This window comes from Drosophila arizonae, chromosome 4 (genome assembly GCF_054131065.1).
Source record: "Drosophila arizonae isolate 15081-1271.41 chromosome 4, UAZ_ARI_1.0, whole genome shotgun sequence".
In the NCBI taxonomy this organism is placed as follows: Eukaryota; Metazoa; Arthropoda; class Insecta; order Diptera; family Drosophilidae; genus Drosophila; species Drosophila arizonae.
In genome coordinates this window covers 13,758,234-13,779,249 of record NC_142924.1, presented here as the reverse complement: position 1 = coordinate 13,779,249, position 21,016 = coordinate 13,758,234, and the positions used below count along the sequence as shown (strand labels likewise).

Below are 21,016 nucleotides of genomic sequence, written 5' to 3'. Positions count from 1 at the left end.
CATGGCACTTTCCAACACCAGCACGCAAGACGTCAACTTGGCCAACACAATAAGAGAGGCGAGAAAAAAAAAACAACAAACATTGTATAAACAGTTGGCAGCTAGCGAACAGACGTATATTAAGAGTGGGCAACAGGCAAAATGAAAACGTAAAAAAACAATAATCGCACCCGGCGGCTGACTCAAGTAATTGCTAAAGTTAAACAGATAACAACGGCCGACAAACTTTGCCAAAGAGAGAGTGGAATACAACAATAGCGTGCAGTACTCACCAATTGCAGCATATGGAACAGTAAAGTTAGCGATAAGGGCGTTAGGTACTCTCCGACCTGGCCATTTGTTAATGTACGTTGCAATAATTAGTTTCGTCGCCCCTCGGGCGTACAGATTCGATAACTAGATAATGGTTGCTCCCAAGTATGAACGTCTCAGCACCGGCGACGGCGACGTCGACGCTGGCAGCGACATCGACGGGGGCAGCAACATCGAGGAGCTCGAACTGAGCGCCGACTTGACCCATAAGAATGCCAACAACATTCAAGAGCGTCGCCAGCTGTCGTCGCATACGAATTTTCAATACGCAAAAAACAACAGCAACGGAGACGCAGCCACGTCTGCACAGCAGAGTCACTCACATCCCCACGACGGAATGACGAGACATGCGGAGGCTCGATTCATGCAGATGGCGATCGGTACGCTGGCCACTATTCTGCTCTATTTGTCGCTGTCCATCACGCTCACCTTCTATCAGACGGACATCAATCGCGAGCTGCCCTTTCCGCTCACCATTGTCACGTATCATTTGATCGTGAAGTTTCTGCTGGCTGCGCTGGTACGCAGCATCTATAAGATGCGTGTGGGCAAGACGCGCGTCCAGCTGGACTGGCGAGTGGCGGTGCGTCGCATGGCGCCAACGGGCGTGGCCAGCGGCATTGATATTGGTTTCTCCAATTGGGGCCTTGCCCTGGTGCCCATCTCTTTGTATACAATGACCAAATCGTCGACAATTGTATTTATATTGCTGTTTGCCATATTGCTTGGATTGGAGCGCAAGGTGGGTGACGGCCTCGAGTACGATAATTACTATAAATATAAATATTTGGATACCTTTACAGAGCTGGTCTTTGGTTCTTATAGTCGGCCTCATCGGCTTGGGTCTGTTCATGTTTACTTATAAGTCGACACAGTTCAACACGCTGGGCTTCTTGTTTATTCTTTTCGCTTCACTGAGCAGCGGCGTACGCTGGAGCTTTGCGCAGTTCATAATGCAAAAATCCAAGCTGGGTCTGCACAATCCGATCGATATGATCTACCACATGCAGCCTTGGATGATTGTGTCGCTGTTTCCGCTAGTCCTAAGCATTGAAGGTAAGTATTAGAGTAGTCCTTATCGAATCTAAAGCCATAAGTAAGCCTATTCCTTATTGCAGGACCCAAGTTGTATGCTGCTCTGCAGAATTTGCACAATACGCCGGAGAGTGACATTCTGTGGGTTCTGGCCCGCATTACACTGGGCGCATTTATTGCATTTTTCATGGAGGTCAGCGAATTTTTGGTTCTCTGCAAAACATCCAGTCTGACGCTGTCCATAGCGGGCATCTTTAAGGACATATGCCAGCTGGCGCTAGCCGTGGCGCTGAAAGGCGATCAACTCAGTCCCATAAACCTCGTGGGCTTGGCGGTTTGCTTGGCTGGCATCGCTTGTCATCTGGTGCATAAATATTCCACCCTGGCAAAGGTAAACAAGCAACAGTTGGGCATGCAGTTGGAGGAGGATGGCGAGGATATGTGCTCCGAGTATGACTTCAACAAAGGCAATGCGATTGTTGGCGCTCATGGCAATGCTTCTGGCTCTCATGGCACACTCACTGTCCCGCTGCTGGAGCAGACCGACTCGGAGGATGAATCGGCTAATGATTCAACAAACAAGCAAAACGCATCGGATGTCATTTTCGATGTGCTAAAACGGCGCGACATGCAGCGATGAGTTGGCTAATTGATTACCTAATCAACCGACTGTAAAGGCAAGCAGCAATGCATAGCATTTTATATATACTTCTATTCCAGACTTTCTGGGAAAGTACCCGAACAGTTGTGATTGTATGCGTGTGACTGTCTGCCTGTGGTTATGTGTGTGTGTGTGTGTGTGTGTGTGCGTGAGTGCGTATTAGATGTGCAGCTGTCTGTCCTCTCGACAGCCGTCTTGTAAATGTTGTATATTCAGAAAGCTTACTACTTAGTGAAACACTTGAACTACATTCAGCTATTACCTAGCATTATTATTGAACATATGTAAATGAATCGATCTGTTTGCTTCTAGTTTAGATTACAAATGCTCCCACTGGCTCAGTCCGTCTGTCCTCGATTGTCTCGATTGTAATTTCCCTTTCATTGTTGTAATATGATATATACAAATAATGCTCTTCCGCGTAAAAGCGGAACGCCATATGCGCGGCCATAAGAACAAATGTTCGATGGAAACAATTGAATACCTGCTGACTGCAAGGGCATTTGTATTTCGGTGTACCGGCCTTTTTGTATTGCTCACATTCCCTCACTCCCAAATCTTTTATTTTTATTAGTTATTGACCTAGTTAAATAAGAGTTTAGTATTTGTTTTGTTGATTGGGCATTTGTGCATATTCACCTAACTTTCCATTAGAGATTATTTACGATACAAAAAAGAAAAGAAAACTGTCTTAGCATTTTTACTATTGAAATAAACGGCCTATATACATATATGTACGATTAAACTGGCAACTATATAAACAATTTTTTTAATAACTATACATTTCTCAAACATGCATTAACTTTTATAATGCTCTGTATCAAAGAAAACCATGTATTTAAAATTACAGAGTTCATAATAAAAATTGTAAGTGTATTTAGTTGTTTGTATGCCTTAATTATATTACATAATTTTAAAGAACTTTTACGGCCATGTAGCTAATGTAATTATTAAAGAAATAATGCAGAGCGTCAGGCATGACTTGCTTTAGTTTAGTTTACCTGGCTGATCACGTCGAACAGCTCTCAATGTCGCCCTTAAATTGTTGGATACTTGGATGTTGCCTCGCCCTGCTATTGATACAATGGAAGCGCATGTCATTAAAAGATGATAATGAATATTTGATGGAGACTCTGAACAAATTCTTAGTTCCTCGATGGCTTGGCTCCATTGGCCACGAAGATGTCAATGAATTTCTCGTGGAAGAGTTGACTCGTCTGGGCTTTGTCATTATTCGCGATGACTTCTTCAACGTATACGCAGCGACCAATGTGATCGGCGTTTCGAACATGGAAGCGAAGCAATTCCTGCTGCTGAGCTGCCATTATGATTCGAAATATTTGGAGGCAAAGGAGTCTTATGTCGCGGCTACGGATGCTGTCTCCTGTGCCATGCTATTGAATATAGCCGAGGAGCTAAATGACTTTTTACATCAGGAATTTGCCCATAGCGCAGATCTTGGTTTGGTAGTGAGTAGAAAGATTATTTCACCTGCAAGCGGCGCGTATTAACATAATAGATATTGTCTTTAAGCTGGCATTCTTCGATGGTCATGAATCTATTGATGGTGACCTAGATCCGAGTCCGTCGTTGCTGGGCTCGAACAACTTTGTACGAGTGGAAACCATAGCATTAAATAAGATCGTGAGTTGCTTCAGTTCATAACTAGTAGTATACGTATACACATACATATGAACATATATATTTTTGTTTTCTTTGAGTTCACAGAATTTAGTTATTTCATTCAAATTGATTGGCACAGCAGATCAAATATACATGAGCAAATATCAACGTACATACGCATTGCACGAGCGCCTAGCAGATATTGAGCAGGAGTTGCGCATTTCCGGGGATCTCAGCAAGTGCCACCAGTTGTTTCACAAGCTCAAGGATCATAACAACGATATAAAAGATGATCACATGTGCTTTTTAGAAAAGGGTTAGTTTTACATATAAAAAATGTTCATGCTAAAATATATAAACAAAATTCAACTTAAATAGGATTACCAGTCATGCATATAGTGCCCTATACTTATCCAGAGGTCTGGCTTCAAGAAGCGGATAACCTGGATAACTTACACTGGCCGACCATTCGAAATATGAACTTAATTATTAAGCAGTTTGTGTATGAATATCTAAGTAATAGAACGTTGAGAGCCTATTAAATTTTCGGATTGGTATTGCGCAAAGATTGCTTTAAAATTTTAAAATATTCCATTCAATACATATCCGACTTGGAATAGCGTTAGTGGCGCCATGGTTTGAAACATCGATACATTATAAACGATAGTTAACCGACTTCTATCGATTATGCGCGATAGCAGCTAAATGCAACTGTATATTATGCAGCTGCCGCAGTCTGTGTTAGCCGCCTTCCCGCGCATTTTATGCTGGATTAGGTAGATTTTGTCTTTATGCTACAACCACCAAAGATTTTGGCTATTTGGTTTTTCACTCGCCCAAAAACCACTGTAGCAATCGGTCGCACCACCCAAGCCAAGAGTTCGCAACACATAAATTCCATTGTGAGTATACCACACGCATCGATAATATTTTGGCGCTATACCTAACCTTACATACACAAGTAGCTTGCACACACATATATTTAGATATACCTATACATATACATTTATATTTACATTTATAGATTCACGTTGATATGTTTTTTTTTTAGTTTTATAAAATAAAATTGTGAAATTGATCAGTGAACCCATAACAAAGATGCCACGACGCAAGATACTCGCAAACAACAATAACTCCGAGGAAGATAAGGCGGTGCAGCCCACAAGAGCAAAAAGAGCGCGATTGGTTTTCCATCTGGACTTGCCCGAGCGTCGTCAGATAGTTGGCAATGTGTTAGTCTGTGGCACTGGCGATACCGGTCAACTGGGTCTTGGAGAGGATGTACTGGAACGCAAGCGTCCGGCCATCGTTGAGAACATACCGAATCCTGTGGATATCTGTGCCGGCGGCATGCACTGCTTGGTGTTAACAAAGTCGGGCGATATCTACTCGTTTGGCTGCAATGACGAGGGTGCGCTTGGTCGCGACACCAGCGAAGAGGGCAGTGAATCGCTGCCAGCACTCGTCAATTTGCCCGGCAAAGCACTTCGCATTTCGGCGGGCGATTCGCATTCGGCTTGCCTCCTGGAGGATGGACGCGTCTTTGCCTGGGGCTCGTTCCGAGACTCGCACGGCAACATGGGCCTAACAATTGATGGCAACAAGCGCACGCCCATTAATCTGCTCGACGGCATGATATGCTGCAGCATTGCCTCTGGCGCCGATCATTTAGTTATACTCACCACCTCGGGCAAGGTCTTCACCGTGGGCTGTGCTGAGCAAGGGCAACTGGGACGCATTTCTGAGCGTTCAGTTGGAGGCGAGGGTGAGTACAGAGTTTCAATGTGCAGCGTGCCATTTGTAATGTATTATGACTTTATTTCCTTAGGTCGTAGGGGTAAACGCGACCTATTGCGGCCGGATCAGCTAATTATCAAGCGCGCCAAGCCCTTTGAAGCCATTTGGGCCACCAATTATTGCACATTTTTACGTGAATCCCAAACGGGGGTGATCTGGGCCGTGGGCTTGAACAACTACAAGCAGCTGGCGCACGCAAAGGAGGCCGAGCGTGTTTTGATACCCATTAAAACCAATTTAAAGGACATCAAGCAGATTGCGGGCGGGCAGCATCATACCCTGGTGCTGGACAATTCAATGCGCTGCTTCGCCATTGGGCGTCCAGACTATGGACGCTTGGGTATTGGCGACGTTAAGGAAGTGGTGTCCGAGCTAATGCCCATTAAAGAGATCAGTGGGAAGACCATATTTGTTGGCTGCGGCGAAGCTTGTTCCTATGCCATAACCAATGATGGTAAACTATATTCCTGGGGCATGGGCTCCAATAATCAGTTGGGTGTGGGAGATGGCGACGATGAGCTGGTGCCAGTTCCTGTCGTCAGCAAAAATACACAGAACAAACGGATGCTATTGGCAGCCGGCGGTGGGCAGCATAGTGTGTTTTTGGTCGAGTCGGACGAGGCGGAGAAGCAAAAGGAGAATGTGCCAGCCAGCAAGAAGCCGAAGGCAGCTGCCGTCGAAGCGGCCAAGGAATCAATAGAAACGGAAATTAAGGAGAAGGAGGAGACGGTGGATTTGAAAACCGAGACAGTTCCGCCAAAGGGCGATGACAGTAAGACTGGCAAAAAGACATCATCCAAACGCGGACGCAAGAAGGATTAATGGAGAAACGTTAGTTAAATGTTTCCAATTGTTTTGTTCTTCAAAAGTCGCATTACTATGATGCGCAGCCTATAAACACTTATTAATTAAGCCAACTGAATAAAATGTTGTAACTGATTTTGTTTTTTAAATATAGTAAATTTATATATGTATTCGCAAAATAGCACAAAAAGCTATTGCAAAAAGTGAAACAAACCGAACTAAAACATTTATTTACAAACTAATCAACTTGTGTTTTAATTTATATCATAATAATAATAATTACTTTATAATTTACATATATCATACATCATACATCATCAAGAACTAGATAATCATTGTTTCACAAGCGGCTACTAAAGATAAATTTCATTTGATTCTAGACCCTACGACCCTCAAAGTAGTTAAATATATAGCAATGAATGCATATATATGTATGTATTTATGTATATGATTGTGAATGCAAGTGGTAGAGAAGCTGTCTATTCGCTAAATCTTTCAAATACAATACACATTTAGGTTGGCCATATCCATCAATTGTTTTCGTATAAATATTTCCATATACAAAATATATCAGTGTAACATATATACATATACATATAATTTTTGTCTTCCGTATATATATATTTATATATATATAGATATAGATATTTGCCAACTACATAAAATATGAATCGGCTGGGTCACTGCCGGGTATCGATGCATAGTTGATCGCTGTGGTCGCATCCATCGACAGAGCTGTTGTTGCTTCTATTGCGGTTGTTGAATGACTTGGAGCACCACTGTCGTCATTTTGGCCATCGTAATTGCAGCCCAAATAGAAGCTTAAGAATAGAATACAGCAAAGCACGGAAAGCGATAGGATCACACGCGCTATTTTGCGTGCGAATGCAATAAGACCAAGAAGATGACCGCCATTAGCGACACCGCCGCCCATTTGACCGCCAATGCCTTGACTATTTCGCACCGACATTTGCAGATGAGCCAAGAGTAACGTCTCCAAGCAATGGATGTCATCATCTGTGTAGTCCAAACCGAGGCTTAGGTCACAAATGCAGCTATCCTTATGCAGATTATAGTCATTGTTAATTTTGTTAATATTATTATTAATGTTGTTGTTGTTGTTGTTGTTCTGATTTTGTTGGTCGTGGCTGGCAGTGGCATCGTCTCTCAAGGTCAGATTGCATTGAGACAGTAAATATTATTTGCGTTTGGGACACGTGTATGCTGGGGCTTTACGGCAACTTCCGCCAGCTGACGAGTGTTTTATCATCTGCTCATACATAAGAAAACCGAACCCAATAAATAGCAACAACAATAGAGCCAATGTGGCATATTGTAAATGTTTTGTAAAATTCAATTGAGCTTCAATTTTTTGGGTTTGCTCCTGAAATTTGTCTGCATCAAATTCCTGCAATAAACCAGAAAAGCGATATATGTATGTAGAATAATAAAAGGTATAAAGACCCCAAAAATAATACAAAATATATATATGAACATACACTACTACTGCTATCGCTCTTCATGTTTGTGGTATTTTTTGCACATTCGGATTTCTCGTCCATACGACATACGAGACGGAAGGTTTCCACATCTGGGTCTGTTGAAGATTTCGCTCTCCACATATCTGCAACAGCTTGTGAGCTGCATTCGGTTTCTGAAGTGCAAGCTGCCATAACCAGGAATTTGTCTTTTCCATCGTTGCTCAGGATCTGATCAGATTTAAGCCAAATGTGCACTTCGGTTGATTCATTTTGGGGTATTACACCGCAACGGGGACGTACGCGAAATTTTTCTGGTGATGTTGTTTGTATCTGAAAGGGATATATAATGGTCATTATTATTATTATGTTTCAAAATGTATTCATCTTAACTCACCTTATAGACCACCGGTTTATTGCAAATGTTTCTCAGCGACACCTTCGCTTCCCCATTATCTTTGCAAATATTTACAAATTCCTTGGGCTCCAATTGCAGCATAACTGGACAGCAGATACAATATGTGTATGTAGATGGACAAATAAATTGTACGTGGTCTTAATCAAACTATAAAATTTTTTTTCCAAACTTTTGCTCAAACTAAATAATAAATTTACATTAGGTGATATAACTGATTGTGAAGTCAATGTTTGTGTTTTGTCAATGTTGTATAAATGATAAATCTGCTCACATACATAAAGCATTTATATACTTAAGTATTCATATACAAAGCGAAATGCTTACCCAAATCCGATGGCGTATGAAGCTTGCCGTTGCTTGAATCTTGAGGCGCCATACGAACGCAATTGGAGAAGGTAACCTGCCAAAGACAACGACACACAGACAATGGAAATTAATTGAAATTGAGATGCCTTTGGTCAGGCCATGCTCATGGCATGAAAATTATCATCAATCGATTCATGCTGAGCTTTGCTATTTTCATGAGTGCCCATTCTAGCACTTCAGGGCCTCACTTGACAACACAATGGAAGGCCGTTTTGCGAATCGGTCTAATTTACTTTGAGACAACTTATGCACCTAATATTTGCCGGATAACGGGGCTTCAAAGCTGCATATTATATATGCTGCTTTTCTCTTCTGGAGAAGCCATTATTTATTTTGTTTTCCATAACTTTTTATGTGGAAGTCATAAGAATACCTTAGTTGTTATAGCCGACACTTTGAGACAGTGAAATTTAATCTCAGATACAAGATAGTTTTATATGCAACTTAAATGTTTATCTACTGCAAATTGAGATTCATGTTATGTTAAGCTGCTGTTATTTACAGTGATTATCGCAGGAATTTAAACGTTGCGATATAAACACATATCGATATAAATATATATTTAAAAATAGCTGCGAATCGTTATTGTAAAAATGGAGAATTTGTTGCAGTAGCTCCACTAACCATAGAACACATTCTATGGTTACTGGTAGCTCTCAAATATAATGCAATCTCAATCACATGCCTATTTACTTTTCTAAATAACATCAAATATTAAATAATTAAGATGCTATAGATGAATTCACATACTGGTGAATATGGAAACATATCCTCCCTAACTCTTAAAAACAAGAATATATTTTAAAGAATGAACCTTAGCCTTGTAGAGCCTTAGAGAAATATAGTTAGAAAATCTCAGAAAGTGAAGGAGTGAAGCAACTATAAAACTATTTTGTATCGATATTTACGGCGAAATACACAAAGTGACGTAGCAATGAGCAATAAATTACGCACAGCATCTGGGAAATGAATAGAATCTAGACAATTTTAAAACAAATGTGCAATTATGGATTTAACAATAGATTTGTAAATAGACAGAAATGCGTGAAGAAGCTACGCAAGGTTAACTTAAAGTCTACTCATTTGGAATAACAATTAGAATTCGTTTTCGTTTTATACACTTCCATTTGTTGTCGTTGCTGTGCTTTGTTTGGCATTAACAGCACACCCATGATCACCAATACGCCAATACATGCACACACGCACGCACATAAACTTCCATATTGGTCGAAGCCACCTACCCTGGGCATGTTTGCGGAAGAATAATATATTAACGGTGTTGTCTGTTGTCTTCTGATTTCTTTCTTTTGCTTTCTTTTCAACGTTCCGTAAATGTATTGTAGCTTCGTTATGTATATACAGAATGCTTAATGCGGAAATATCAGTAGCAGATATTAAGTTAATGCAATTATATTTCGGGCAACTGATGACGTCGCGCCAACATACCGCGACAAACGTGGACACACAACTAAAACCAACAACACAAAAACGCACAAAAGTCTAAACACAAAAGCTCGCTGCCTTTCAAAAAGCTCACGCACTGCGATCAGCCTCTGCGTACGAACAGCTGTTCGTCTGACTAGCCAGTTGCAGCCGTAGCACTGCAAATTGCAATTCGTGTTAATTGAATTTACGAGTCAGCGATGAGTATGCGGGCGGGCGAACAATAACCGAATAAAGTGAAAATGAGAATGAGAATAAATAGTTTGCCTAATGCTGCGCGCTGGGAATTAATCAACATGTATGCCGTGAGTGTTCTATTTATTTTTTCTTTTTACAGGTCAACGCCTCACAACGCTTCGCTGACCACTGCGGGCAAACGAAAGCGAAACTTTTGCTATGCGTCTATGGAATTTCTATTAATAGCAAATAGAATGGCCAACGCAGGACACGCAATCCGTTGCGCACCCTGAATCAATATCAAGCTTTTAATGTAAATCAATTAAGGGACCAACTCGCGTGTTCAGCTGGTCAGGAAATTCAATTAACAGACAAACTTCCTGGACTGTCCAGCTACAGACTAAACACACCTAAAAACAATTTAACTTTCGGCTCTTGGGCCAGGGGATTTCGTGGGTCACCTACCTTCTTATCCAAACCCATTTCATCATGGGGCTGGTCGTCATCACCGGCATTGGCAGCTTTCGGCTTGGCTAGCGCACGCTTGGGCTCTGGGACAAATTGGAACTCGTAGCTGTCGGTGCCTCCCCAACTGACCAGACAATTGTCCTTGGGCACATACTGAGTGACGTCCTTCTTTGATATCATTTTCAATATCTCAACCGCTTTGGGTGGCAACAGTGCCTTAATGACCTTGAAAGCGGCTAAGCATAGGTAAAAAAGAAGAAGAGGAAAGCTCATTTCGAAAGTTCAAAGTGTAACGAAAAAAAGGTTATTTTTACCATTCAACACCCAAGCCAGCTCGAAGACCAATATGTAATTAAGCGAATTGGGATAGTAGAGTTTGAATGTCTCCACAATACGCTTGACAAAGTCCAGATCCATGGTGGCCAAGCCCGTGCCGGCCATGTCAAAGAATATGCTCAGCTGGGTCATATGACTCTCGCGCTGCTTTCGCTCAACCCAGTAGACCACAATGCGTATCAATTCATCCACATTCTTGGTCTTGCTATGCAACTTGACGCGAAATATGAGCAACGGCTTCCCGTCCACATCGTGACTATGCACGAACACAGATCCCTCATTCAGATACTGCTGATTGAGCTTGTCTTCAGTCAAATCGTTTGCGCCGTACGACTGACGCCAAATGCACGTATCCCAGAGCTTCGTAAAGGATGTCTCCATATCCAGATCGTACATTTCCAGAAAACGTTGCAGCCAAACATGGTCGTTCCGTATGCGATCGAGGTCGACGGGATGAAAGGGTACTAAGAGCAAAAAAAAGCAACAGTTAATGAAGTGGAAAATATTTAAAGTTTTCTTCCATTGAACTATGACACCTTCCTCAAAAGATCAGTTGTAATTTCTGAAGATCAACTGAAGGTTGACAGTTCTTATATGTATATATCTTTTATTTACACCCGACTGTCGCGACGCGTCGTATTTATAAGGTAAATAACGGAAAAATCGCAATATTATTTTAATGACGGTGAATAATTTCCCATAGACGGTGATATACGACTCCTTAAATTTGACTCACTTAAAATATGCTGTAAATATGTGTAGAAGCAAAAAAAACCTATATACATAGCACTTGGCTAGCGAGCCAGTCCGGGTTGCTTACATCTGAGTGAACTAGTTGACCCTGAGTCGGGCAAGGGCAGGTAAGGCCAGACCTAGTCAGTTGGCTGCACTTTGTAATTTCATTAAGTTACCTGTAGGCGGCGCCTCGGCGTATTTTGTATTGAAGCGCTGTCGCAGCTCCTCAATCTGCGCAGTGGTTGGGACTTTGACTTTAATGGCCATGGTTAGCACTCGATAGCTGGCGACAAGTGTCAGCAGCAACTAAACATTGAACTATTTTAAGTTTTTGGTTTGTGCGCTTATCGCTCACTGCGTTCGTTTATTAATCGATAATCCACTTTCTCAGTACGATAAAGCGATAAGATTTCTATTTCCAGTATTTCCAAGCACCACACAACAGCCGCCAGCGACAAGCGACAAGCAACGAATGCAAGTACTTTAGCCGAACCGACTCTGGCCAACTAACGGTCGATCGCCAATTGGTAATCGAATGGCGTACGCGTCTATGTGGAGCACCAATACACCCAATGGAACGCCTTCAAAAGGGCAGCGCTATGCTGCCACTGCTGCTGCTACTGCTACCACTGCTGCAATAGAACGTGATCGTCGCCCTATGCTGGCTGCATTTAAATGAGTTTAGCTTTGAGTGAAAAGCTCGACTGTGCGAAATCAATGAAAGCTTGCGCTCAAATCGTTGCACTCAAATGAGTATGACACTAATGAAATACCCGGCAGATGCGTTTATTTCTCTTTAATTTATTTATAATTTATAAATATTTAATATAACTATATTATTAGTAATTTATGCATACATCTTCCTAAATTCTAATTTCTTCTATCTGCATTTAATTGACTTTACTGTTTAAGTATTTTGTAAAAATGATTTAGATTTATTAATTTTTTTACAAACATACTTTTTTGTTTGATTATATAATTTAGTTAATAATATATTTACTAAATAATTTATTCACACATTCCTACTATGTGCTTTATTGTCAAGTCCTAAATGGTTATAAATCAAATTTGATATTTCGTTCGCCTGGACTATCTGTTATAGCTGTTCATTATTGATAAGATTATGGTCGTATTTCGGGAATATTTCTTGAATACATATATCAAATCCAATTGGTTATTCTGGTAATAAAATATATATTATTCATGCACAGCTTTAAATATGTAACATACATGTTAGCGTCTAGGCTGATTCAAATTTAAACTTATAGTCATCGTTCCCGCCCCAGATCTTCAGGCAGTTATCCTGATTCACATACTGCGTAATGTCTTTTTTGGTGGTCACGCGCAGTATTTCCAAAGCCTCTGCTGGCATGAAAGTCTTTACCACTTTGAACGCCGCTAAAATAAATGAGAAATGGAAAATTATAATTCAATTATAACAATAGTCGCAAAAGTCTGACTGACCGTTGAGCAGGAAGGGCAGCTGGTGCACGATGATGTAGTTGGGCGTGTAGGGGTATTTGGTCTCGAACAGGTTGATGATTGCCTTGATAAAGTCCAAGTCCAGGTTGCTCAGTCCGGCATTGGTCATATCCATGAAGAGGGTCATCTTCTGTAGATAGTCCTTGCGCTGTATGCGCTCCACCCAGTAGACAATCAGGCGTATCAGATCGTCCTGATTCTTGCTCTTTGAATGCTTGGAGAAGTCCACAATGAGCAAGGGCTTGCCCTCATGATCCTGATTGTGCACATAGATCTCGCCATCGTTTAGATACTCCTGATTCACATCCTTCTCAGTAATATTGTTTGTACCGTAACTCTGACGCCATTCGCAATTCTCCCACAAGCGCGTTATGGTCTTCTCTACGTCCAGCTTGTATGCCTCCAACAGCACTGTTATCCAGATATCGTTATCATTGATACGAGCCAAGTCACTGGCATGAAAGGGCACTGCAAATGCACACACATATTAAACACAATTCGGATTAGCTTTGAGCCCATCCTACCTGCCGGCGGCTCGGACTTTAGCTTAGCCAGAAAACGAGTCTTCACCTCGTTTACTTGCTCTGCGCTGGGCTGTGGTCCTGTGGGCATTCTGACTAGTGCAACTTGCAGCTGAAATTGGGCAAATGGCTAATTGGTTTTGGTATACCATGTATTTATACACAACAGCACAAAAACTGGACAATTATCGCTTTGCTACTGTACTCGATCACTGATAAGCTGTAAAAGTCTCGTTCTCCAGCACTCGCTGATGACTCGCCCGAGCGCATGCCAATCAAACACTAACAGCTGCAACTGGAGCAAGTGAAAGATAGGGAGAGAGAGAGATTGACTGAGCGAACTTTAGATACTTGACTGGTGTTTCAATTGAAGCAATCCTCTCTCAGCAATTGTGTGCGCCGAGCTCAGTGAGATCATTTATGCGGACAACTCAATGCGGGAGGCAATCGCAGCAGAACCGTTCTTCAATCAATCTAAATACAGAATATTACAAAAGAGATAAACAATGAGAGAGAGAGAGAGAGAGAGAGAGTGGGTCTGACAGAGAAAGATATACAGTGAGAGAACGAGTGATAAACAGACAGAGCCGACAATTGCGATAAGAAGGGAACAAACGTACCCAAACCAGCAAACAGGCTGAACAACTGTTAGACCCGATTCCTATATATATAAATTTCTTATTCTTGTATATAATATTGATATGGCCTATATGTATGGTTACGTAAGAAACTGGAAATTGATTAACAAATATTTTCATACAGCTGTTCCATTCGGGATGACCCCAAAATAATAAAATAATAACCGTCACTTGTTAAAAAAAATATCTTTGTTTTTTATTGAAATTTTATATTTTGTTTTCTTTCATTTATTTTATTTTTTTTTTCTTTATAGTTTAATTCTTTCAGTGTATTGTTACTTGTCCGCTTTTTCACATTTATTCGTTACTAACTTACAATATTGTTTATTTTTTAATGTTCGCTAGTTTGGAAAACATTTGTTCAGCTGCTTCACGAATAACATATGCACATAAAAAATATATGTACATTTAATATTTATATATAGATTATACAGTTGCATTTTGTTAGAACTTTTGTTCTCTTACTTTCACTTACAACACATTTTTTGGGCATTCACTGTTTGCCTATTCCATATTTGTTTTATTACCACTTTTCGCGCAATTTGGCTAATCAACTAAGGGGGCTCTGTATTTGCTTTGTTGACATTGGTCGGCAAATAGGACAATAACAATTTACATATTGAAAGCTCCTTGTGGCTTGCCTCCCCGCCCACAGCTCTGTGGCTGGCATGGCATTTGGGCCATCGTCGAAAAACTTTCGCTGGCGTTGGCCCAGTTGTGTTGTTTACGTGAAAACGTGCGCGTGAAACGCCGTCGTCGCCTCGTCTGCCATTTGGTCCAATGCGGATGCAGTGCAGCAGCAGCAGCAGCAGCAGTAGCTGAGTTATCCAAATCCAGTCCCAAACATGAAATTCGCTGAGCATTTGTCGGCGCATATAACGCCAGAATGGCGCAAACAGTATATTAACTATGAGGTAAAAGAAAAACGCGCAAACTGTTTGCGAAAATCGAGAAGAAAAATATGTATCTCATAGATATATGCAAGCGTGTGCTTTTCCGAGCTGTCAGTTTCTCGGTGACGTCACGTGAGAAACGGCTGGCCAGCTGTCAAAAATGCCAAAGAGCTTTTGGCGTGCGGCTTATACGGCGCATGCGCTCTGCTCGCTCCTCCATCGGGCGTTTTGTTGTGGTCTCCTCAAACGTAAACAAACAGACGAGAGTGTAAGCAAAACAGTGTGTGCGAAAAGTAAATGAACACAGTCGCCTATAGCACAGTTGGCAAATCCATCTCAATTGTTGTAGAAAATAATATTTAAATAGATGAATAATGGAAGAAAATTAGCAAATATATTTAACAAATAAAATATATTTATCAATAAAATACGAGTCCAATAATTTGGCACACAATATGTGCACACAGCTATGGATTCATTTGCTGACTTTTCTCTTAGTATTTCTTATGAGTATTTCTTCTAAGGGTTTATTCTAAATATTTCCTCTATTATATTTCTCTTCAATGCTTCCTCCAAATATTCCCTTTAAATATTTCCTCCAATTCTTCGTCTAAGCGCTTTCTCCAAGTCTTTAATGCTTAGCTGAACGATCACACAGTTTACTTTACTTCACTTGACTTTTATTGCCCTGCACGAGTGACCCCAACCAGGCCTGGGCGACTGAAGAAATGATGAAGCTGCTGCCCTTTATATAGGGCGACTATCACCCACACACTGAGTCGTACTCAGATGTTGAACCCGACGGCAGGTAGAGCTCGTTTTAGTCGACCAATGGGAGCACTCTCTGATGCTGCAAGCATTCTAGCCTCTCTTTACTCAAATATATGTACCAAATGAATACTACTGCATACTTATAGAGAACATAAATGATCGGCTGTAAATCTTCTTCGTCTCTTGCTCTCGTTAGGCCGACAGACGGAGAGACAGAGACTGTGAGAGACCGACAGAGAGATTGATGTACAGGCAGACATACGAACATATACATAGGCAAACAAACGCGCATAGCTAACTCGGATTAAAGAATATATATGATCGATTGGGTTAAATGGTTAAATAAAAAGCTTATATACAGTAATATTTATAATAATAATATATATATGTACATATATATATTCATTCAAAAAGGCTACCTCTAGCCTGAAATACGCTAAGCTGGCAGCCCTGCTCGTGACTAGTTCCTTTTGAACCGATACATGCTTAAAAGTTATCGATTTCCTTTTAAATACTAATCAACTTATTCCCTTTGGTTGCAGGAAATGAAGGCCATGTTGTATGCCGCCATTGAACAAGCTCCTTCCGCGGAACTTGTGGATCGCGAGATGCTCACACGCTACTTCGCCAAGTTCGACGAGGAGTTCTTCCACTACTGCGACAAGGAGCTGGCCAAGATCAATACGTTCTACTCGGAAAAGATGGCGGAGGCAACACGCAAATATGGCAACCTGCGCAGCGAGCTGACCGAGGCACTGGAGATGGGCCATGTGAAGAAGCAGCCGGTCTGGAAGCGACGCACACCGCTGGGCAAGAAAAATGTGCCCGCGCGCAAAATACAGGATCTCAAGTTGGCATTTAGTGAATTCTATTTGGGTCTGATACTGCTGCAAAACTATCAGAATCTGAATTTTATGGGCTTCCGCAAGATACTCAAGAAGCACGACAAACTGCTCAGCGTGGATTACGGAGCACGTTGGCGCACGGACCATGTGGAGGCGGCGCATTTCTATACCAACAAAGACATCGATAGATTAATACAGGAGACGGAGCAGGCGGTCACACAGGACATCGAAGGCGGCGATAGACAGCGTATGCAATGCAAAATATTATAATACAATATATAATTAAAATATTACCATTTGCAGGTGCCATGAAGCGTCTGCGTGTTCCGCCGCTCGGCGAGCAGCAGAGTCCATGGACCACATTCAAGGTGGGCCTTTTTTCGGGCGCCTTCGTTGTGCTCTTCTTTACCGTCGTCATATCAGCCATGTTCTATGGCTTTGGTGAGAACTGGCGCGTTGGCCTGCGCATGTTCCGAGCGCCTTTTCTGATCACGGAATGCCTCTTCCTGTGGGGCGTCAATGTCTATGGCTGGCGCTCGTCGGGTGTGAATCATGTGCTCATCTTTGAGCTCGATCCACGTAATCATCTCTCCGAGCAGAACATCATGGAAATCGCCTCGGTGTTCGGTGTCATTTGGGCGTGCAGCGTGCTCTGCTACATATTCTGCGAGCCCCTGGGCATTCCACAGTATGCGGCTCCATTGTTCCTCTACACCCTGATGGTCGCCTTTTTGCTCAATCCCACAAAAACGTTTCACCACGAGGCTCGCTACTGGGCGCTGCGTGTGCTAGGTCGGGTCATCATGGCGCCGTTTTGCTTCGTCAACTTTGCGGACTTCTGGCTGGCCGATCAGCTGAATAGCATAGTGCCGGCCTTCCTGGACATACCCTTCCTCATGTGCTTCTTTGGCCGGAATCCCACATGGCACAAAGCCGGCGAGGGTGAGTAATTGGGTCGGCTTCAAAAATATTCCAAAATACATTATGCTAATCAGCATAAGAATCGAAACTCCAAACCAAATAATGCAAAATAACTCTGCTCAAAGTACAACAAGCAGAAATAGATTTCATTAATATTAATTTCTGCTGTTATATGCCGTTTAAAGTTGAGTAAGATTAAAGAAGTTACAGACCGACTGGGAAATACCCTGTGAACAGCAGCTGATGCTGAAATTCTACTTAATGTTTAATAATTTTTTCTTATATACATATATATGTATATGTACACACTTTTAAAGTGGGGTAAATGGAATGGAATATCAAATTATTCTATTGAGCTTTGGCTCAAAATTAGACGTATTTATGAAGTTTTTAAAGTATATTAAAAGCATTCAAATGCAAATGAATAGTGTCTCAATTTGCATAAATTAACCCAAAACCCATTCGGCCTAAATTTCTACGTTCAATGAGTAGAAAATTCACGTAAAATTTCCGTGAAATTTTATTGAAAAGTTGGCAAAATGTTTAAGCAAAAGCTCTTCTGAATTTCGTAAAATTCGCCTGTAATTGCATTTTAATTGGCAGAAAATGATATTAAAAGTAAAAATTTTCTCAGACATGGCTAGACATTAAGTGGAATACCATTGGCCTTAGTTTAGGTGGGCTTCAATTATGTTTTCATTAGAATCAATAACTTTCTTCGTTTTGCTGCGTGTTTCTCTTAGCTGGTAATCACTGTGTGCAGCACGTATCCATTCTGCATCCCATTGTGTCCATTCTGCCGGCTTACTTTCGCTTTGCCCAGTGCATACGACGCTATCGGGATACGAAGGAGTTCTTTCCACATCTGGTGAATGCTGCCAAATATGCGACGTCCTTCTTTACGGTTATTTTCGCCCATAAATATCACACGACAACGGGTAAGTAAGTGAAGGCGGCGCCGATGGCCAAGGCGAAGGCAACAGGCCAATGCCAATGCCAATGGCAATGCCAACAACTGAGCATGTTGTTTATCTGTTGGCCAATTAGCGTTAATTTTCATGCGGTCAAGTGCTATAGAAATTGGCTGTTCATTTTATTTGTCACTTGAGCATGTCGCAACTGGCCTAATAGTGTAATGCATATGCCCACAGATACGTATCCGCTGTCGAAGGAGAATCCTTGGTTCTACTGCTGGATAGTCTCGGCATTGTTCTCCTCGTGCTACGCCTACATGTGGGACATCAAAATGGACTGGGGCCTGTTCGATTCGAAGGCGGGCGACAATCGATTTTTGCGTGAGGAAATTGTTTATTCATCTACGGTGAGTTGGAGTCCGGCTCGCAGGGGCTAATGGCCGCCATAAATATTTGGCCAAGCGAGCAGCACGTAAAACAATCATTCAACTCCTTGCCTCTCTCTCTCTCTCTCTTTCTCTCCCTCTCTCTGTTTCGGCTCATCTCTAATTCCTTTCAGTGGTTCTATTACTTTGGCATAATTGAGGATTTAATATTGCGCTTCAGCTGGACGCTGTCGATGAGCCTCATCCAGGCGGGCTATATTGAGGGCGATGTCATGATGACCATTCTAAGTCCACTGGAGGTATTCAGGCGCTTCATCTGGAACTACTTCCGGCTGGAAAACGAGCACTTGAATAATGTGGGCAAGTTTCGAGCTGTGCGCGATATATCAGTGGCGCCCATGGACTGCTCAGATCAGGTAGCTGCAACCAGCCCACACTCTGGCTACGCGCTATCTATATATATTTATATATACTTTTTGTTTATGCCAACAATAGACGACTATTTTGCGCATGATGGATGACCCGGATGGCGTTATCAACCGTAGGCGAGGCAAAGCCTCGGGCGGCAAATCTGGCAACAAGAAGAACAAACATGAACAGCAGAGATTGCTGCTGCAGGGCGAATCCGTTGAGGACCTGTGTGCATAGTGCACAGCTCACGGCTTATCAACTCAATGTGCGCAAATATTAAGTATACGTAAATGTATAAGAAATAAAACATCAACAAAAGTTGGTCTTTGGGTGCGATGGGCCACCTGGGGCTGCGGAGCGGCACGTAAGCCACATTCAATTGAATCTCCAACGAAAATGACGTGAATCAACCACTCTGATGAGCAGGACGTGCCAATGAGTTTATCGTGTGATGCACCCACACAATGGGGCCAGCAGCAACAGCACGTTTCATGCGACATTATTTTGTGCACATTTTAAGCAACTTTGTAGTTTTAGCCTGCGCACAGCAGGACAGCCACAATTGTTGCCAGCTATTAAGCGAGTGAGGAGTACTCGACTGCTCAGACTTGCTGAACGTATTCAAGTATTCCAGCTATTGGCTTTAATCATTAAGATCTAGCTTATCTGCCGAGTAACTCAGTCACAGTTGCTTTCTTCTAACTTTCCACATATGCATTATCCGCTCTCATTCATTTCAAATGAGTTCCTGGTATTATTGTTGTGCCAACATCATTATTTGAGCCTGTTTTAATTGCATTTGCCATGCCACACACAGATTCAGATTCGGCTATCATTCGTATTTCAATCTAATTTTATTGCAAGCATATTGAACTGAATGAATTCATGAATGCATGCATTTAGATATTTTCCAAAAATGTTTTACATGCGCAAACTAATATAATTTGCAAACCTAATTAAAACGTCGACTGGCAGAAGCTTTTTTTTTCTGATAGAAACACACGCAAAGGTGAACCTTGCTAAAATAATAATCGAATAATGCAGAGAGCCAAGTCGTGACTAATCATAAATCTAATAGTGCAAATATGGATACATGCATGTGTATGTATATACGTTTATGTGCATACATAAATGAGGCATACACGTTTATGTGCATGCATAGATATATACACATTCATCATATACATATCTAGGTAGGTATATATGATTAATGATTTGTATATAATGTGTGCATATGAAACAAATATATACACAAATACATGGTATATATGTATATAAGTGCATAATGGTAATGCATAAGGATAAAAGAAAAAAAACATTCAAATAACTTTAATTTATTGTATGAAACCACAAAACATAAATGTTTTTGTTTCTTATTCTGAAATCATTGAAAATGGGAAATAAGGGTATAACGGTTTTGTTAAAATGTATGCCATAGGCAGAAGGAGGTGAGGCAGCCGAGTTGAGCGATCTAGACCGTCCATCCGTACCTCTGTCCGTTTGTATATTTATATATTTATTTACTTCTGTCTGATAAACATGCTATTATTTTATCTGTCTTTTTTTTATTGCCATTAAATT

At 41.5% G+C, this 21,016-nt stretch overlaps 7 protein-coding genes across 11 annotated transcripts; 4 read left to right on the top strand and 3 right to left on the bottom strand.

Annotated features, from left to right (window-relative positions):
- The first annotated feature begins 20 nt into the window (after positions 1 to 20).
- Positions 21 to 2,884, top strand: LOC108613720 (solute carrier family 35 member H1). The gene is made up of 4 exons (XM_018007361.2): positions 21 to 317; positions 388 to 1,054; positions 1,116 to 1,368; positions 1,431 to 2,884. Exons 2-4 carry the CDS (start codon positions 404 to 406, stop codon positions 1,985 to 1,987), a joined length of 1,461 nt encoding a protein of 486 aa, XP_017862850.1. The 5' UTR covers positions 21 to 317; positions 388 to 403; the 3' UTR covers positions 1,988 to 2,884.
- A 101-nt stretch (positions 2,885 to 2,985) lies between these two features.
- LOC108613722 (glutaminyl-peptide cyclotransferase-like) lies at positions 2,986 to 4,180 on the top strand. Its single transcript, XM_018007367.2, has 4 exons — positions 2,986 to 3,477; positions 3,542 to 3,652; positions 3,737 to 3,947; positions 4,010 to 4,180. The coding sequence occupies exons 1-4, from the start codon at positions 2,986 to 2,988 to the stop codon at positions 4,171 to 4,173; spliced, it is 978 nt and encodes a 325-aa protein (XP_017862856.2). The 3' UTR covers positions 4,174 to 4,180.
- A 179-nt stretch (positions 4,181 to 4,359) lies between these two features.
- On the top strand, positions 4,360 to 6,474 carry Rcc1 (Regulator of chromosome condensation 1). The gene is made up of 3 exons (XM_018007363.2): positions 4,360 to 4,533; positions 4,683 to 5,396; positions 5,460 to 6,474. The coding sequence occupies exons 2-3, from the start codon at positions 4,730 to 4,732 to the stop codon at positions 6,248 to 6,250; spliced, it is 1,458 nt and encodes a 485-aa protein (XP_017862852.1). The 5' UTR covers positions 4,360 to 4,533; positions 4,683 to 4,729; the 3' UTR covers positions 6,251 to 6,474.
- A 269-nt stretch (positions 6,475 to 6,743) lies between these two features.
- Positions 6,744 to 7,202, bottom strand: LOC149269156 (uncharacterized). The gene has a single exon (XM_089467297.1). The coding sequence runs from the start codon at positions 7,200 to 7,202 to the stop codon at positions 6,888 to 6,890; it is 315 nt and encodes a 104-aa protein (XP_089323423.1). The 3' UTR covers positions 6,744 to 6,887.
- Positions 6,744 to 11,971, bottom strand: LOC108613716 (motile sperm domain-containing protein 2-like). Of its 2 annotated transcripts, XM_089467299.1 has the most exons (9): positions 11,830 to 11,971; positions 10,897 to 11,382; positions 10,576 to 10,818; positions 10,060 to 10,073; positions 9,736 to 9,798; positions 8,453 to 8,528; positions 8,108 to 8,211; positions 7,732 to 8,043; positions 6,744 to 7,640 (listed from the first exon to the last, which is right to left on the bottom strand). In XM_089467299.1, the coding sequence occupies exons 1-9, from the start codon at positions 11,918 to 11,920 to the stop codon at positions 7,431 to 7,433; spliced, it is 1,599 nt and encodes a 532-aa protein (XP_089323425.1). In that variant the 5' UTR covers positions 11,921 to 11,971; the 3' UTR covers positions 6,744 to 7,430. The 2 variants fall into 2 exon arrangements, with proteins under 2 accessions (XP_089323425.1, XP_017862846.2); XM_018007357.2 differs by lacking the exons at positions 9,736 to 9,798; positions 10,060 to 10,073 and having other exon boundaries at positions 10,580 to 10,818.
- Positions 10,041 to 19,753, top strand: PXo (P[[i]]-sensitive XPR1 ortholog). Of its 2 annotated transcripts, none has more exons than XM_089467298.1 (7): positions 10,041 to 10,242; positions 16,501 to 17,050; positions 17,107 to 17,745; positions 18,468 to 18,662; positions 18,876 to 19,045; positions 19,198 to 19,440; positions 19,520 to 19,753. In XM_089467298.1, exons 1-7 carry the CDS (start codon positions 10,180 to 10,182, stop codon positions 19,670 to 19,672), a joined length of 2,013 nt encoding a protein of 670 aa, XP_089323424.1. In that variant the 5' UTR covers positions 10,041 to 10,179; the 3' UTR covers positions 19,673 to 19,753. The 2 variants fall into 2 exon arrangements, with proteins under 2 accessions (XP_089323424.1, XP_017862847.1); XM_018007358.2 differs by lacking the exon at positions 10,041 to 10,242 and adding an exon at positions 15,000 to 15,208.
- LOC108613723 (motile sperm domain-containing protein 2) lies at positions 12,566 to 14,802 on the bottom strand. Of its 3 annotated transcripts, XM_018007368.2 has the most exons (5): positions 14,770 to 14,802; positions 13,660 to 13,768; positions 13,118 to 13,603; positions 12,884 to 13,051; positions 12,566 to 12,832 (listed from the first exon to the last, which is right to left on the bottom strand). In XM_018007368.2, exons 1-4 carry the CDS (start codon positions 14,785 to 14,787, stop codon positions 12,894 to 12,896), a joined length of 771 nt encoding a protein of 256 aa, XP_017862857.2. In that variant the 5' UTR covers positions 14,788 to 14,802; the 3' UTR covers positions 12,566 to 12,832; positions 12,884 to 12,893. The 3 variants fall into 3 exon arrangements, with proteins under 3 accessions (XP_017862857.2, XP_089323428.1, XP_089323429.1); XM_089467302.1 differs by having other exon boundaries at positions 12,566 to 13,051; XM_089467303.1 differs by lacking the exon at positions 14,770 to 14,802 and adding an exon at positions 13,862 to 14,106 and having other exon boundaries at positions 12,566 to 13,051.
- Positions 19,754 to 21,016: the final 1,263 nt, after the last annotated feature.

Excerpts from the sequence above, each read along its gene's own strand:
- Rcc1 (XM_018007363.2), top strand. The coding sequence starts at position 4,730 with ATGCCACGACGCAAGATACTCGCAAACAACAATAACTCCGAGGAAGAT. Across the intron at positions 5,397-5,459 it reads GCGTTCAGTTGGAGGCGAGG|GTCGTAGGGGTAAACGCGAC; the intron begins GTGAGTACAGAG and ends TTATTTCCTTAG.
- LOC108613716 (XM_089467299.1), bottom strand. The coding sequence starts at position 11,920 with ATGGCCATTAAAGTCAAAGTCCCAACCACTGCGCAGATTGAGGAGCTG. Across the intron at positions 8,212-8,452 it reads TCATACGCCATCGGATTTGG|TTATGCTGCAATTGGAGCCC; the intron begins GTAAGCATTTCG and ends TCTGCTGTCCAG. Across the intron at positions 7,641-7,731 it reads AGAGCGATAGCAGTAGTAGT|GAATTTGATGCAGACAAATT; the intron begins GTATGTTCATAT and ends GGTTTATTGCAG.
- LOC108613723 (XM_089467302.1), bottom strand. Across the intron at positions 13,604-13,659 it reads AAAGTCCGAGCCGCCGGCAG|TGCCCTTTCATGCCAGTGAC; the intron begins GTAGGATGGGCT and ends GTGCATTTGCAG. Across the intron at positions 13,052-13,117 it reads GCTGCCCTTCCTGCTCAACG|CGGCGTTCAAAGTGGTAAAG; the intron begins GTCAGTCAGACT and ends CATTTATTTTAG.
- LOC108613722 (XM_018007367.2), top strand. The coding sequence starts at position 2,986 with ATGACTTGCTTTAGTTTAGTTTACCTGGCTGATCACGTCGAACAGCTC. Across the intron at positions 3,478-3,541 it reads GCGCAGATCTTGGTTTGGTA|CTGGCATTCTTCGATGGTCA; the intron begins GTGAGTAGAAAG and ends ATTGTCTTTAAG. Across the intron at positions 3,948-4,009 it reads CATGTGCTTTTTAGAAAAGG|GATTACCAGTCATGCATATA; the intron begins GTTAGTTTTACA and ends CAACTTAAATAG.
- LOC108613720 (XM_018007361.2), top strand. The coding sequence starts at position 404 with ATGGTTGCTCCCAAGTATGAACGTCTCAGCACCGGCGACGGCGACGTC. Across the intron at positions 1,055-1,115 it reads TGCTTGGATTGGAGCGCAAG|AGCTGGTCTTTGGTTCTTAT; the intron begins GTGGGTGACGGC and ends ATACCTTTACAG. Across the intron at positions 1,369-1,430 it reads GCTAGTCCTAAGCATTGAAG|GACCCAAGTTGTATGCTGCT; the intron begins GTAAGTATTAGA and ends TCCTTATTGCAG.
- PXo (XM_018007358.2), top strand. The coding sequence starts at position 15,140 with ATGAAATTCGCTGAGCATTTGTCGGCGCATATAACGCCAGAATGGCGC. Across the intron at positions 17,051-17,106 it reads CGAAGGCGGCGATAGACAGC|GTGCCATGAAGCGTCTGCGT; the intron begins GTATGCAATGCA and ends TACCATTTGCAG. Across the intron at positions 18,663-18,875 it reads TAAATATCACACGACAACGG|ATACGTATCCGCTGTCGAAG; the intron begins GTAAGTAAGTGA and ends ATATGCCCACAG.
- LOC149269156 (XM_089467297.1), bottom strand. The coding sequence starts at position 7,202 with ATGTCGGTGCGAAATAGTCAAGGCATTGGCGGTCAAATGGGCGGCGGT.